The 16,344-nt window shown below is 32.8% G+C and overlaps 1 protein-coding gene across 2 annotated transcripts; it reads right to left on the minus strand.

Moving 5' to 3' along the window:
- Positions 1-1,212: 1,212 nt before the first annotated feature.
- Positions 1,213-12,032, minus strand: LOC124354597 (dolichyl-diphosphooligosaccharide--protein glycosyltransferase subunit 4). 2 transcript variants are annotated; one of them, XM_046805176.1, is made up of 4 exons: positions 11,852-12,032; positions 7,840-8,271; positions 4,201-4,331; positions 1,213-1,356 (listed from the first exon to the last, which is right to left on the minus strand). In XM_046805176.1, exons 3-4 carry the CDS (start codon positions 4,328-4,330, stop codon positions 1,298-1,300), a joined length of 189 nt encoding a protein of 62 aa, XP_046661132.1. In that variant the 5' UTR covers position 4,331; positions 7,840-8,271; positions 11,852-12,032; the 3' UTR covers positions 1,213-1,297. The 2 variants fall into 2 exon arrangements, with proteins under 2 accessions (XP_046661132.1, XP_046661131.1); XM_046805175.1 differs by lacking the exon at positions 7,840-8,271 and having other exon boundaries at positions 11,852-12,029.
- Positions 12,033-16,344: the final 4,312 nt, after the last annotated feature.

Below are 16,344 nucleotides of genomic sequence, written 5' to 3' on the forward strand. Positions count from 1 at the left end.
GTCTGAATCTCTTGCACACTCCGTGCCTAACACTGTTACCACATGTATAGAGAATTGCAGATCCATCTCAACATCCGTTGCAATAAACAAACATCGTCAGCTATTATCGCAAACAAATATACATACTTTTGATTTCATTAATGTTTTACAGCCAACATGTAAATCAAGGAGATAGTATGTAATCATAGCCATGTCATAGCAGGACCAGCTGGTGGCTAGTAGCAAAATAGCAGCAACACCTGAATGTCATTGGACAATTTTGGTATGGTTTGTTCTAGTCAAGGCAGCTCATTTCCATTATTTACAGACAACTTATATACATGAGAGCTGTTTGGAAAGTAACCCCGGTTTTAACTATTAAAAGTAGTTAACATTTTTTATCCTATAATTACAACTATAACTTCTTTGATTTTTCGACATCGTTTCCATGAACATTTGAGAAAATAACATACTTATTCACCAACTTTGAAACTCCTTTAGTAAAAAAAAAACCACGTTGTGCCAATTCATTGACCACATCTTAGAGTTCCTTGTCATTCTCAAATCGCTAGGAACAAAGACATTTTTTCATATGCATGAAGAGGTAGAAGTTACTGGAAACTGAATCTGGGCTGTAATGCAGATGACTTTCTCATTTAAACTGACCCAAAATGTTTTTGGTTTTCTGAGCAATGTCATACAAAAAAATTATAACATGAAAAGAAACTGACGTTTGTTTTCAATAGCATGTAATAGTTTTTTAATGACGCAGTGTATTAATAGTATTACCTTGCTCCTAAATTTAAACATGGACTTTCCATTCTTAATTGTTTTCTTTATCAGAGTAAAGAATGAAAAATGTAAATATAAGTTCAAATACATAAAAAAATAAAATAAAGAACACTTATGCCAAAAAAAGTTTTATTCCATTCACACTTAATCATAAAGAGGGAGGTTACTAATACAAAATTTTGTTCTGGAACGATTTCTTGATGGGACACCTTCAAAATAATGAATGCAGCAAAAGTGGTTTCCATTTACAGAAATATTATAATCAGCAACTAATCAAAACTAACCAATTTGGATTTATTGATCGCACTGAATACGGTTTCAGTTTAACAGTTATAGATGTTCATATATGTATCTGATTCATGCAGAGCTAATATAAATCAAACCTTCTGATAAGTTATTTTGCATGCCTTTGATGGAAAGTTTTGACAATAAAGCACAACATTTTAGCAAACAGACATATTATTTAAACTCATCCACACATAAATATTACATTAATATAATTTTCCAATAATAGTGAACAGTGATTTCATCTTGATGGTCTGAAGTTCAATTGCTTCATTGGAGTCTTTTTTCTCTGTATTAAACCTGCAAAAATGAAACGTTTATTTTTTATAAAATCAATATAAAGACTATATTTATTGCATAAAAATTTTCATTTTACTATAGTAAGATTCTAAAATACAACTTCTCCATGATTTACATCCGAACTAGGGGATTTGCAGAACAACAGGAGTAAACCTTGATGTGTCTAGCATCTAGACAACTCAAATCTCAGGAACATGACAGGCCTAACAAAATATGCATTATCAAGATTTGATATGTCCACAATTCAATTAATTTGAATAACAGTAATCTGCCATAACGGCTTGTCTGGTTAACCTCTTATAAATTATTACGAGTATTAACATTTTATTTTTTGCACTGTTTCATGATGTAATAATTTATAATACAATATTAATGCTGATTAACGAGAAGATAGACGGATTGTAGACTCTCAGATCTTCTTAGCAAGAAAGGTTTTAGTAGTAGAATATATCTTCTACACTGGCTGGGATGGTACTCAAAGAGAGAGTGAAGCTCTCAATCTTCAACAGACTACAATGTAACACAGTGACAGCTGAAATCTGTAGTCTATCTGTGTTTGAAAAAGCGAAACAGCGTTGAAACAGTTTACGTGGAATATCTACTGCTTTGCTCAACATAAGGTTTTCCAAGGGGGCTAAAGTTGCATAGCAAAGTAAGTGGTACACCCCCTATGCCTTAGCAGCCAACTAAATGTTTTATTGTACTCTTAGGATAAGAAGTTTAGAAATTCCACCTAGTCCTATCACACTTCTTCTGGAATAACAGGATATTCTGGATGGGTAAGGTAGTGACCGCCGCCTCTCGAGAACCATGAGGGGAAGACGGAAAAGCCACCTCTGAACCAGCCTCTTCAATGAAAGCACACTCTTATGTCTAGGCTAGCAAGAACCTTTGACTCTTGGGGAATGAACCCCACCAACTCCAACATCTCTGCAGTAGACTAGACCTTTATCCTTGCACCCCAGAATCTTGTAAATTATGGTTAGTGATTTGCCTGAATTTGCTCCTGGACACCCATAAGATTGCCCAAATTTAAGCGACACGTTGTTTTTTGCTGTATCCAGTGTGGGTTTAACTGGAAGGTATAAACCAGCCAGAAGTCAACCCTCCAGGGGAAACTAAATGGTTAACGGGACATAGTTTTTGAAGGGAACAATCTATTTTAACTCTGAGGAGTGTATATCAACTCAGAGAAAACCCCACTCTAGTAAGCTAGAGGACTGCTGGAGCATGACCATACAAGGAAGTTGAAGACATTTGACGATCTTCTAACCACACTAGCATATGCTACAGACTCTGGAGCCGCGGAGGCATATGCTGACAAAATGGGTTTGGCGAGCTGGCGTCCCATCTGGGATTTTCTCTCACTCATCAACTTGACAGTGTAACAGCCATGCCGACAAATGTCAGACAATTCATGACTTCGGGGATTTCTCTTTAGACAGAGAAAATGGCAACTCTAGACTCGCACAAGTACATTAGTATATAACATCCTTGCCTGGTTGTTCTCCAGCAGTCCTTGTGCTCACTAGAAGTTTTTCACTGTTATCTGAGTTGAAATAAACCCCCCATGGTTTTTCTCCATAATCTGTATTGAGATACACTACTCAGAGTTACAACGGATTGCTCCATTTAAAAATATGCCCCATTTACTATTTAATTGGTTTTTAATTCAATTACTAACTAAGGTATAGTGGGTGTACCACCCGCTTTGCTATGCAATTTCAGCTTCCTTGGGAAGCCCCGGGTTAAACAAAGGAGGAGGTACTCTGCCTAGTTAAGCCTTTTTTATGTTGTTTTATCACAGATTTCAGCTGTTACTGTATTACAGCGTACTCAGTCGAAGTTTGAGAACTTCGTTCTCTTGAGTACCATCTTAGCCTGTGTAGGAGACTAGACTATACTACTAATACTGAATGGATACTGGCGATTGATAAACTGAAGTATATTATAAAAATTATACATAATATAGTATTGACAATTTGACAAAGACAACTACAAAACAGATTTCAACCCTAAAGAATTCACACAGACAAAATTTGAAATATTGCACATAAAATAATCTTCAAATTAAAAAAACACAACAAATTCTTACAAATAATATAATGCCTTGAAATGATGCATGAAACTTTACTTTGGTTATGTTGCAATTAAAATGTATAATTTATTAAAATATTATTGAATAATAATATATAATTACAACTGAATGCACCAAAAATGCACATTTGGTACCTCAATTTCAATAATGTTAATAAAATGACAAATAGTTATTCTTATGAAATGACAAGCAATAAATTATATCAGTGGAGTCATTATTTTTATTTTGGAAACTATTTACATCAAAATATACTATTAAAAGATTTTTTTTTGTTTAGAGGTTACTGAAAATTAATTATGATAGTAATAATAATTAAAAACACAGATTTTATTAGTAACTCATACCAATACAACAAATAAGTAATAATATTGTAACATATCTTTGGCATATTTTTTGGTGATGAGTTTTTAAAATCTGTGAAACAAGTGTTCTTGGCCTTAATTACATTGAAAACAAAGAATAGCAAGTGCAATTTAAAAACATAATTCTTTGGATTCTTGGACTCATTTCTGAAATTTTTAAATTTTAAGAACTTCTTAAAGTTATTTAAAGATCTATATTGTATTACTTCATAAAACAAGTCTTACTGTATTGGTCAGAATAAACAATGAGTATAAACTTTATCTCTCATGATAAATCTTTTATTTTAAAAATATTTTCTACAACACATATAGAAATAAATCTGGAGAGTAAACTTATGGACAGATTAATAATATTCAAGCATTAAGATATAATAAAGTACTTACTTTCCATCAAGATTGAGGTTATGAGGATTTTCGAGTAATTTGCTGCTATATAATGGTATAATACCACTAATAAAAACAAAGACACACCCAACACATTGGCAAAAACAGAGAGCTGAATATCCGTGATCATTCTGAAACAAAATCAATTCCTTGTTACTAGCAAATTATTAAATCAGTTTGAAGATCCAACAACAAAATTAAAGATAGTAAAACATTTGATAGTTTTCTTCACATCACAATTTCTAACCTGCAGACAACAGTAAAATTAAAGATCAGCCTTTTATAAATGGAACAACCTTTTGGAAATTATACAACATATTTCTTGATTAATGTGATTAACATTGTTCAAACAATAAAAAGCATGTATGAAAATAATACAATAAAACACTGAATACAAAGTGAAATTATTAAGAGGTATAGCGGTATTGCTGGATAAATCAGGACAGATCTTTAATAGACTAACGGATATGGGTTGAAGCCAAATTATTAATCAGGTATTCTCAAGTTGTAGATAAATATTGTGAGTATATTGTGTTCAGGCTTTTTTCTAACATAAATCTAACAATGTAAATTTAAAACATACTGCAATGTTAACTTCCATATAACTGACAGTATAATTATTAAAGTAACAACGCCAGAGTTTTAATACTTACTGAAATGAATACAGGTCTTAAGGTTCTGCATAATTTATGTATTTATAAAGTATATAGATTAAAGAGAAGAATCTTATTACAAAATGTACTTCCCAAGTACTGATGTAAAATCATAAAAATTGTGAATTTTTTAAATGTGTATTGCAATAAATTAAATTGCCAACCTCTATATCACAAAGAGGTCTTAATCAATGTGCAACACATTTTTCATGTATACAAACTTAAAAAACATATATAAAATGCCTTTATAGATTGATTTCAGCATTTTAACATCAGACTCCTCTGCCATGAGGACCAATTTTGCTACCTAATAATTTTTGTAGATATATTGTATGGTTTCAATTACAGTCTATTCATAATAAATATTCATATCCATAAATATAACATTATGAATTAAGTTTTCGGGCGTACCCCTAGCAATGTTGACTTCGTGCCAGTAACTAATCCTTCACGAAGCGGTAGCTGGACTGTCAACGCTGTTGATCTCCCAGCTAAATCAGTTATCACAACTAACCCGATTGTTTTTAGTTAGGCTTCAGTACTAGATGTGATACTCATATGCTGCATTAAACAAGTATAAAAATAAATTGTTTCAGTCAAATGTGTTGTAATTTTTTATTATAATATAAGCAAAGTATTCTGTAGACATCCATTCACTATCCTTAGCAAATATTTTTGAATTCAATTGGCATTACTGGTAGTCTTTGAAAAAGATAATTTTACAGCTGACGGTTACTTCATAAAAATAACCAATCTCTGTTGAATGTGATTGTGCTCAATAGAAGTTTGTTGCTGTAAACTTGGGTGATGTTGATAGACTAATAATGATAATCAAAAGAATGTTTTAACAAAAGTATGAGAACTTCTGAAAGAGATTTGAATTGATTTGATTGCAACACCTCATTTAGCTTAGATTCCTCTAATTACAACTAATATGAAAAACATCAAATTTTGGTGTAATAACGTGACACCTTCTAGAGCATCATTTTGTAACAAATTAAGATGTTTAAAACACAAGAATGCAACAGCAGGCCATGAAGCCATTCATTACTCAGAAGTAAAAGAGAACGGTTTAATATAATAAGTGATAATAATATAATAAGTGTTAAAAATAAATTTCATAAGGCAAATTTCTCCAATACAAAATTAACTAGCAACCATATTGTTATTTTTTAAATGACATGGCCACAGGGACCAGAATTAGAAAATCAACATGGCAAACAGAACTTTGATTGTGAATACAAAATATAGTATTAATGACAATAAACCTGTTAAAGCTACAAATATTTAGTTAATTATGAAAAAAGACAAGTTACATACATAAACCAATGTACAACAGAAAACACAAACAAAAACTAATTTATTATAAACTAATTTATGTGGTAACAGTAAAATATAGATAACATAAATATAAACACATACATTTAGTTATACATAGTAAACCTAAACTATAATGGTAGTTTTGCAGTAAATAAACTGCAAAACTAATACTAGTAATAAATGGTCTCTACATTAATATACAAAATTATTGCATTGTACTATTTAGATAATAATATTTTAAAGGCTTTATACAGAGTGAGGCAGACCACCCGTCCACGATGTATAGGGACTAAACCGAAAACCTACCTTCTTCGTTTTAACGAAAAATCCCATATTTCAACCTCAAAGAATGTGTGAAAATGTTTAACCACCCAAAATAGCACTTTTGGGAGGGTAGGGGTCATTTTTTAAAGATTTTCAAATGTAAAGGTAGGTCAAGCCATAACTCATTTTAAAGGTTTCTATTCACTGATTATTTTTTTAAAAAAAGGTAATTTAGTTCACTTCTTGTATACAGCCTGGTCCAAACTTCAAATCATGTGTAGCAAATCAAAATTGTTATCCAAAGTTACCAAAGACGTACTCCTTCTAAAAACATGTTCAGTTGTCACTTTTCAATTCATTCCAAATTTTTTTTAATAGTTCAAATTTAAGGTATTTGAAACTTATAAAACCTAAAAGAATTTCAAGTAGTCAGGTTTGGCATCCATTACACCTATCTATAGCTCTCTTAAAAACTAAAATTGCTTGTAGTTGAAGTGTGACTTTATCTAAGATGGCATAAAAAATACTAATTTTCACAACTTTTTTTGAAGCATTTAGTACGCCAGTGTGTATCTTTGTCTTAGGGTACTCAAAAATGTCTACTACTTGTTTTTAAAATACTTTCCGTATAATGAAAGGTACCATATACAAGAAGTGTAAATTCCTATCAAATTTGAACATCGAGTGTAGCTACTGATTGGATGGGTGACCACTGAGGGATCCAGTCATTCCAAGAGGTCCGCCTGCTCAGCCATTGGTGGTTGTTCAGAAGTTACCTCTAATACATTGATCTCCAAGTTACGTGTTAAGAGAGGGTTTCTTAGCCCTAACTTCATCTGGTAAAATAAGACATTCGATGACTTTTAGTTAAAAAATACACCTTGTTTCTGAGCAACCATATGGATGTTCAGGGCCATCACATTACTAACCCAAATATCAAGACATTGAGGTGAAAGAGCGATAGGTTTAGTCTACTATAGAGGATGACTGTTGGAGTGGGTGGAGCTTGCTTATTGTTAAAAGCTGTTGCTAGCCTAGACATGAGGGAGTTCTATGTCCTGCCTGCTTTAGCTGGAGAGACTGGAACAGAGCTGGCCTTCCCTTATTTCGAGGTAACATGACTGAGATAGCCCTATCCCTCCTTATGATCGGCCTGTACCCCCAACCTTACTCATCCTGAATATCCCGCCCCCTCGAAGCAAGTGCAAAAGACTAAGTAACAGGTTTCTCAGAATCAAACCTCGTAAATGACAAAAAACATTCAGACACTATTTAATATGTTTACATAAGTATTTTTACAAAGAATAATTCAAACAACCTCTAGAATTCTACATGTGAATACATTAAGCCACTCAGAAACTAAACTACAGAGCCTTGACATTAAGCAAACTGTTCCACAAACCTATATTGGGGAAACCTTAGGCTTCCATGACATTTCTATATCCAAATCATCTTGTTGACCTAAAATGTTCCCATGCTGTTTTATGAATTGCTCCTCAAACTGGTGACTAAGATCTTTCAGGTTGAATGATGCAGCTGAGGACCTCCTACGCACTACCACGTGTACGGCATTAGGACCATCCTCAAAATCATATTCTCTGACAATCGTCATCTCCGCACTTGCTTCTTGTGTTGAAGATTCCCTTCTTTTTTTTGACGGTACTCGAACCTTTCCAGATACCGTTATTTCTTCCTGTTCATAAGATCTCAAAGATAGCAAGAACTCTTGTTCTATTTCTTGCTTAGTTTTTGATCTCCTTGGGGTGAAAGTGATGTTTTCAACCATTTCACGTTCTATCGGAATCACTCTTGTGGAACTCATTTTGATGACTATCTGAAATTCTTCTTATATCATTTTATGAAAATCGTAGAAATAAGGTTAAAAAATTGTAAATACAAGGTAAAATACACATATAAGAAATACAAAATTTGTTTTAAAGATTAATAACAGGTTAAATAACATTTTTGAAATATATCTGATATTAAACTAAGGGAATTAAATTAAGATTTCCATATATAAAAAGCGGTTGCAGTATGAGTGGACAATCGAATCAGGGAACCAAATTATTGATTAAAAACTTAAACTATCAAATATATAAACATTCTAGTTATTTATTTACAATTAATAATTGCTAGCTGTATTAAATAATATGCGGCTGTATAGTATATTAGATTATTTAAAATTAATTTAAAGAAGAAAAATCATTTTTGTGGTCTATGTGAGTAAAGATCGCAAGTACAATGGCGATGAACACGGATTATTTTATTCATTAGCTGTTAGACAGACTGCAGTATAATAAGCGTACAACACTTGAGTGATCGATAATATTCAATCATCAATTAGAAAAATGTAAATGCTGTCAGACATGTTTGTTTACCCTGTTAAATAATTGTAACTGCCCAAACTTAGTACAAAGAAAGTTGTATTATTTTCTATAATCTAAATAAAATGCATATATTTCATTGACATATAAAACTATAGCTTCACTGTAATAAATCTTCAAAAGTCAATAAAGTAATTCAGTTCGACATTACTGTTCCAAAGTAATTGAAACAAAGTTAAACCGTATAAGTGGTATTTGAGTAATGGCCACTAGAGACGGAAAATATTATTGTTTGTCAATACCTATTAGAAAATAACGTGTTCAGTTATTACGTTCCTGTGACGTGTTACCGTGGTAGCATGTTAGTACACAAAAATTTAACTAACTTATTACAATGTGACATAGACTGATAAACTAATAAATTTATAAACGTGTTAATTCAAATTTGACTGCATGTCACAATTATTGGGTACTACAAAGTCCTTATCTACAATTTGTTATTAGGCTGTTCATACGTACGTATTATAAATTTAAAAAAGTTTAAGATAACTTTAACAAGCGTTCAAGTGATCTGAGTTTGATTTTGGGTACTACCTCAAAGGGATGTTTTTCTAATTACAACAGATGTGCGGGGTGGCGCCAAAGGTGCCAACTAAGCCTGCACAAATGGCCAGAGGCAACTTCTCCGGCGTCAGATCATGTTGTAAGATCATGAAAGTACCAATCAGAAATGCTTCTGGCCATCAGTGCGAGCTTTGGTGGCACCTGCGACACCATCCCGCACTGCTGACAAAAAAGGAAAAACAACCCTCGAGATAGTACCCAAATTCTAGCTCAGATCACGTAAGTGCTTGTAAATGTTTAACTTTGGTACTACTAAACTTAATCTAAATCTACTTATATCGCATAATAACATTCCATAGTCTAATAATATTTCCATTGCTTATTATATGCCTCATTGCTTTAACGAGATGGCCTGACCTTTCACTAGATACCAAACAATCCAAAACCAAAAGGTCGATATGAGAACAAATCATTCAGCCCAGCTGTTACAGACACTAATACTACAGATCTGTAATGGCAGCAAGTGCAGTGGTTATGTACATGTTTTATTTGTCGGACACGTTTATCCTTCAAAATAGTAAAAAGTAAGTAAATGTTAAACTGCTTTGTTTTTTATATTTTATAAATGCATATATCCTATATTGATTTTTATTCACCATAACATTAAACCATTTTATACTGTAATTTGAAGTACAACTTAATTAAAATATAACATAATTTGGTATAAGTAATTATAGAGAGGATGCTTTACTCATGAACATTGATGATTTGATACATTATCAATCACTCAAGTGTTGGACGCTTATTATACTGCAGCCAATTATTACTTATTTAGATATCAAACATAGATAAACTACATAACTTGCTACAATTTGAAGTACTTATAATGTAATTCTGTTCATCTTTTTGGATCTGTATTGTTTAGTAGTTAAAAAATATAGACCATTCAATTTTTGAGGTTATATTTTCAAGTACTTAAAAATTCATTTCAAGTATTTTTACCGACTTATTTATTTTGGGTAGAGTACGATAAATGGATCCAGTTTTTTATATTGAAATTTTCTAATGATATTTAATTATTATAATTATATATATATATATTGATATAGTCAAACAATAGTAATTAATTTTAACAATAGCTAAATCATCGGTATCAACTGTATACACATTTTCATATTCTAAACACAATATGTTCCATAAGTAACTTCTTTTAAATTAAAAAAAATGTAACTTTTAAAACTAAACAAAATAACACTTAAAGATGGTTTACTGTGTCTTTCTCGGTTTCAATATGTATGTTTTATTGTTACACTTTCTGTATTATTTAAATGACATTTTTCCTGTCACCGGTCTTAATTTCACAGTTTGATTAATAGTTATGGTTCCTTTATTATCAACGACATTATGTAATTGTTTAAACTGTATCAATTAATTTGAAACGAATGACTTTAATTTAGTATTTTAGATAAGTTGATAGTTCTGTTATTTGATATATAAAGCATCGATGATTGTAATAAGTATTCGTTCTTTAGGTAAAGCCATCCATAGTTTTTCCAGTATTTTACCTTTAAAATCGATATAGGCCTAGCTCTGAAAATCAGCGTGGCCTAAGAATCAGAGTATCCTAGCTAATAGAATAATATAGTAGACCGTGTATTGAAAGTTTATCAAAATCGGCTTGTATGTTTTTGAGGTACGGCCATCCATAGGTTTGTCCAGTATTTGACTTGTAAAACTGATATAGGCTATCACCGAAAATAGGCGTGGACTTAGAATGAGAGTTAATATCATATAGTAGACTGTGTCTTGAATATATTTATATATATATAAAATTTTATCGCAATAGGTTTGAACATTCATAGATTTGTTTTTTCCTGTATTTGGCCTGTAAACCGGTATTCGTAGTTTTAGAATGCCGGTTAAGCATATTCTATAGATTTTGTTTTGTATGTTATATTTGTCTTCAAATAAAAAATGAATACAGTTTTTGTTAAAACAACTGGTTCATGAACTAAGTTAGAAGTAGTTCAGGAACTACGTTAGGAATAGTTCAAGAATCAGGATAGACTCTTGTCACAGGATCAGTTCTTTCTATGGAAGGAATGAATCTGTGGGCAGTTTAACACTGCTCTTTATTTTACCCCAAAAATGTCTATGGTACTGTATTTGTTATTAGGATAGGAAATATTGGGTACAAAAATAAATACCATATGATAACTTAAATGACCATAAAAACCTTATTACTGATAGAATTTAAATCCTATTTACCACTAATAAACCAAAGCCCATTACATTCATATTAAGCCTTATAATTTTACAGAAATATCTAATATTACATATAACATGCACTGACATAACTGTTTCATTGTGTATAATTGCTTTTATTATCAATAGTACCTAAAAGGTTGTACTGCATCCATACATTTTGGTGAAAAAGGTATTTTGGTAATTAGTTTTGTACATGTACCTATTTGTAATACATATTCCTAATATAGTAACATAACGTTTAGTATAAAATAATGATACCTGTAAATGTGAAGTACAATACGTTGTGAATAACCAAGACGAACAGATTAAAAACCTTTTTATATAAAAATTGTCTTCGGGGTTTATAATGTTAGTTCACCTCGCCGATTGTTTACGTTTCAAGTACAACAGAGTAGCATTCAGTAACAGAGAAGAGAACTGTTCAATTCAGTTTTTCAGTTTGACACGACGACAGGACATAGCATAGAGATAAGAATGCAGACAGGACAGTTTGTTTCTCATTACTCTTTGCTATATGTGCAAGACTAAAACACGAATAATATAAAGTAATATGCTCGGAATTTTTTGGTCCTTATATCTGATCAAAAAGGTCAATTTTGGCCGCCAATAATTGTTTTATTGGTGCGGTTTAGTATTATTCCAATATTAATCAATAAGTTTTATTTATCATTAGCTGATGTTTGACGAAGCCTTATAGAGCTAGCAAAATTTAATTCTATCTGCCTGTCCGCACGATATCTCGAGAACAAATTGAGTTATGGACTTGAAATTTTGCATTTTTCTCAATAGGACCCGACAGAAACTTCTTAAGCTTGTGCGTCCGTCTATTTGTTTAAGTTATAACTCGATTGGAAGGCCTCCGAATCGTAAAAGTACATACGATACATACGTCTCCCTTCCTCTTAGGAAGAACTCTAAAAAGGATCAAAAGATCAAAATAAATAACCATCTAATATAAACTAGTATTTGATCTAATATTAAATGTATTACCATAGTGAATAGAATAATAATAATAACCGTAATTTTTTTATTGTTATTTTATTTTGATTTACAATCTGCTCTTAAATGCTAACATTATAAAGTAAATGTGATATATTTATAATAATGGTTAGCTATAACATTACCGTAGCTATTGTCTATTATTTTTAACCCTGTGGTTAAACATATCATAAAAAGTACATGTATTGTTAAGTGTTTGTAGCTTAAAAATATATCTCCATCATTATATTAATTTTATCATTTACGAACAGGATAAAGTGTCTATATGGACCACTTTGTTTGTAATGTACAGATAAGCCTGCAATGCCTTCCTCAGGACTTTGCATTTATTTTTTTCAAAAATTAATACTTTCAAAGTTTGATTTGGAAGCAGTTCTTCACAACGTAATTCCACACATGAAGATTCAGACAGGCTTAAAGCGCTTTAGATTAAAGCCATTTATTTTCCATTAATAGGTGGAATATCTTCCAAATATTGAAAAAGAAATTAGACAATTTTAGGTGGAGTTGTAGCCTTTTATTCTAAATGTACGTTGCACCATGTTAGATGACTATCTAAATAACAGGAAGCACGAGTATTTCGTAGTAACCTGTCGAGGTAGTTATACATTTTAAAGAGTTACGCGAAGTCAATGTCCTTGTTGAGGGCAAAAAAAAAGAACTGGACATACTTTGTTTAATTCTCCAACACTTAAGCCAATCAGATAAATATATTCAGTGTACTTTATAATATTATTGAATGTTGACCTGGATCATGATTAGGTGGATCATGACACCAGGATCACGACAAACCAGCAATAGCTGAAGTTGTCGTTTATGGTGCGTTGATACATCAGCTGTGTACAACGTGCATACTATGCTACCTTGTGGAATACCTTTTTTTTATTTAATTAAAACTTTAAATTGCATCCTAAAATATCGTTTTAAATTTCTGTTTTGTAAGTTAAAATGTTATTTTATATTACATTCCAACGGCAATCTCCATTTTTACAGTTTAAACAAAGCAATTAAATCGTAAAGTACATGATAGGTTGTAACATGCAAAAGAAGCCTAACCATTAATTAACACATTAATTAACAGTACAGGTAAAATTTAAACAGCAGTGAGTAATTTATATGAATAAATGATTATAAATAGAACAAACAATAAAATCAATAAATAAGAATAAATAATGATAAATAGATAAAAAAACATGATAACAAAATAACAGGACAGATTATTTACAAATAAATAAGAACCAAAAATGATAGCTGTGATATAAATTATATTCAGCAATACAAAATAGTCCAACCACAAAATACTTTTACCTTAACATGAATGTCCCGTGATTTTTACTTGAGCACCACTAAACTGTCTTGAAAAAAGTCAACTTCAACAACGCCGTTTCCACAAGTCGGGCCATCGCATTGTTTGCTGTATAGTTATTGCGGTGGTGTTGACTGACGAGCAGATCGCTGGATCAGGTGGATGATGACGTCCTGACCAGTTGTAATAATTCAGGACAGTCAACCTTGCCGTTGTGGATCTTTTGTTGTAACACAAAATCAGTAGACAAACAGCGGTTCACAAGAGAGTAGAGCCCGAGATCTCGAGACAGATCTTTAATGGGAACTTGCTGGTAGGAAACCTTTCCTGACACCTACAAAGCGGATAAATATTTTTTAGTACCCTCCAGTTTCTCAATGACTGAGCCATATTCAAGTATTTGGCGCTCTGAGGCACAGTACAAAGTCTTTAAGGCAGTTGTGTCACTTAAATATCTCGAGAAATGGAGCACGAATCCAAGCATTCTTTTTGCTCTTCAGTACAGATCTTCAGTACCTGCGATTCAGGGCATAATGAGGGTGTCAATATGACGCCAAGGTCCTTTACCTCCTGAACACGAACTTTGGGTTCATTACGTACCTATATTCAAAGATTATTGGAAAGTGACAACGAAGAAAAGTGAACGCTTGACATTTATTAGTATTGAGGTTAATTCATATTCGGTTCACACCAGCAATCAAGTTTATAAATCCTACTGAATCCGTAGGCAGTCAGTCGTCTTCTGCAGATATGATAGAGAATTTATGAAAAGCGAGAAAAAATATGGACCACTATCAATTACTTTAATTTAATGTTTCCAAAACCTTGTACAAACATTTCTTTAAATAATTGTTTGATCCACCGTGTCAAATGCCTTACAGAAATCGAAATATACTGGACCCAACTGATGATTAGGGACAAAAGCTTCATTAACCTATGATTTAAAAAGCGAATTACCTACCACCATTGAAACCATGCTGCTAAGAACATATTATGGCCAGTCAGTTTGAGCTTGATGCGGACAAGGAAGAAGTCTTCGAAAACTTTGGACATAGCTGAAAGATTTGATATAGGTCTCTACTTATTAAAATCGTTAATAGGTCCTGTTTTGTGAATGGGAACAACATATGCCAACTTGAACGAGTCTGGGAAAAACATCAGTGGCCAGTGATATATTAAACAGATCACAAAATGTTCCAGCTAATAAACTTCCACAATACTGTAAGACCATAAGTGGTATCTCATCGGGACCCCAACTCTTGGTTTCGTCAAGCTTCTTAAGCTTATCCAATACTTCTGTGGGCTGAATCTTAAAAAAATGAGTTTCCAAGATGACCGCCGCTAGCAGGGTTTAAAACGTCTATCGGCCTGACGAAAACTGAAGAGAAGAAGTTTCTAAAACATTCATACATCTCATGCTGTTAATTTGACACGGTTCTATTGTAAACCATGAGTAAGGGCGTTGGCAAGATGTTTACAATTGAATTTACGTTGCTCCAGAAGAAACTGAAGTTCACTGATACAACTTGCTCTACTCTCTTTAAGTTTGGCAGTAGCCTTCCCTTGCAGAAATATTGCAAGACGCTCTTCCATTGAAAAAAAAACCGGGTAATTACAGGCCGTAGGTCTGCTTTGCTACTTGTACTGTTTGTGGATATTTGTTTCAGTTGATTTCATTACCGGTAGATGAGACAATAGTTGAACGTGGTCTAAACATATGAACATATGTATTATCTTGTTTCTAGTTATACGTTATACCTATGCCTTTATAAGTGTTGTGATCACTTCCAATAACGTTGGAGACGGATGTGATATCTCACACACACACACACACACACACACACACACACACACACACACACAACCCCACACACACAACACACACACACACACACCACACACACACACCATACAACAGCACACACTCAACAACACTCACACACTTCACACACACCAACATCAAACCACACACACACACACACACGACACAAGAACACACACACACACACACACACACACACACACACACACACACACACAACCCTCACGACACACAGACACACACACACACACACACACACACACAAACACACACAAACAACACACTCACAGGTCAACACACACAACACAACCACACACACACACACAACAAACACACACACTGCACACACACACACACCACACAAATGTCACAACAACACATATCCACACACAACCACACACACATGTGATCATTTACTAACACAACACACACACACACACACACTAACACACACACACACACAACACACACCTCCAGGCCCTCTCATTTTGGAAGAGTGCTTCTTACTGGGCATCTACAAACTACATTATTAGAAATAACATAATTTATATGACTTACTGTGATATAACATCGGAAAAGTTGGATGATCTGGATGTGATCTGAGGTCGGGAAAGTGCCGATCGG

Source organism: Homalodisca vitripennis, chromosome 2 (genome assembly GCF_021130785.1).
Source record: "Homalodisca vitripennis isolate AUS2020 chromosome 2, UT_GWSS_2.1, whole genome shotgun sequence".
Classification (NCBI taxonomy): Eukaryota; Metazoa; Arthropoda; class Insecta; order Hemiptera; family Cicadellidae; genus Homalodisca; species Homalodisca vitripennis.

Coding starts and splice junctions, on each gene's coding strand:
- LOC124354597 (XM_046805176.1), bottom strand. CDS start 4,330: ATGATCACGGATATTCAGCTCTCTGTTTTTGCCAATGTGTTGGGTGTG. Junction 1,357..4,200: donor AACCTCAATCTTGATGGAAA/GTAAGTACTTTA, acceptor TCATTTTTGCAG/GTTTAATACAGAGAAAAAAG.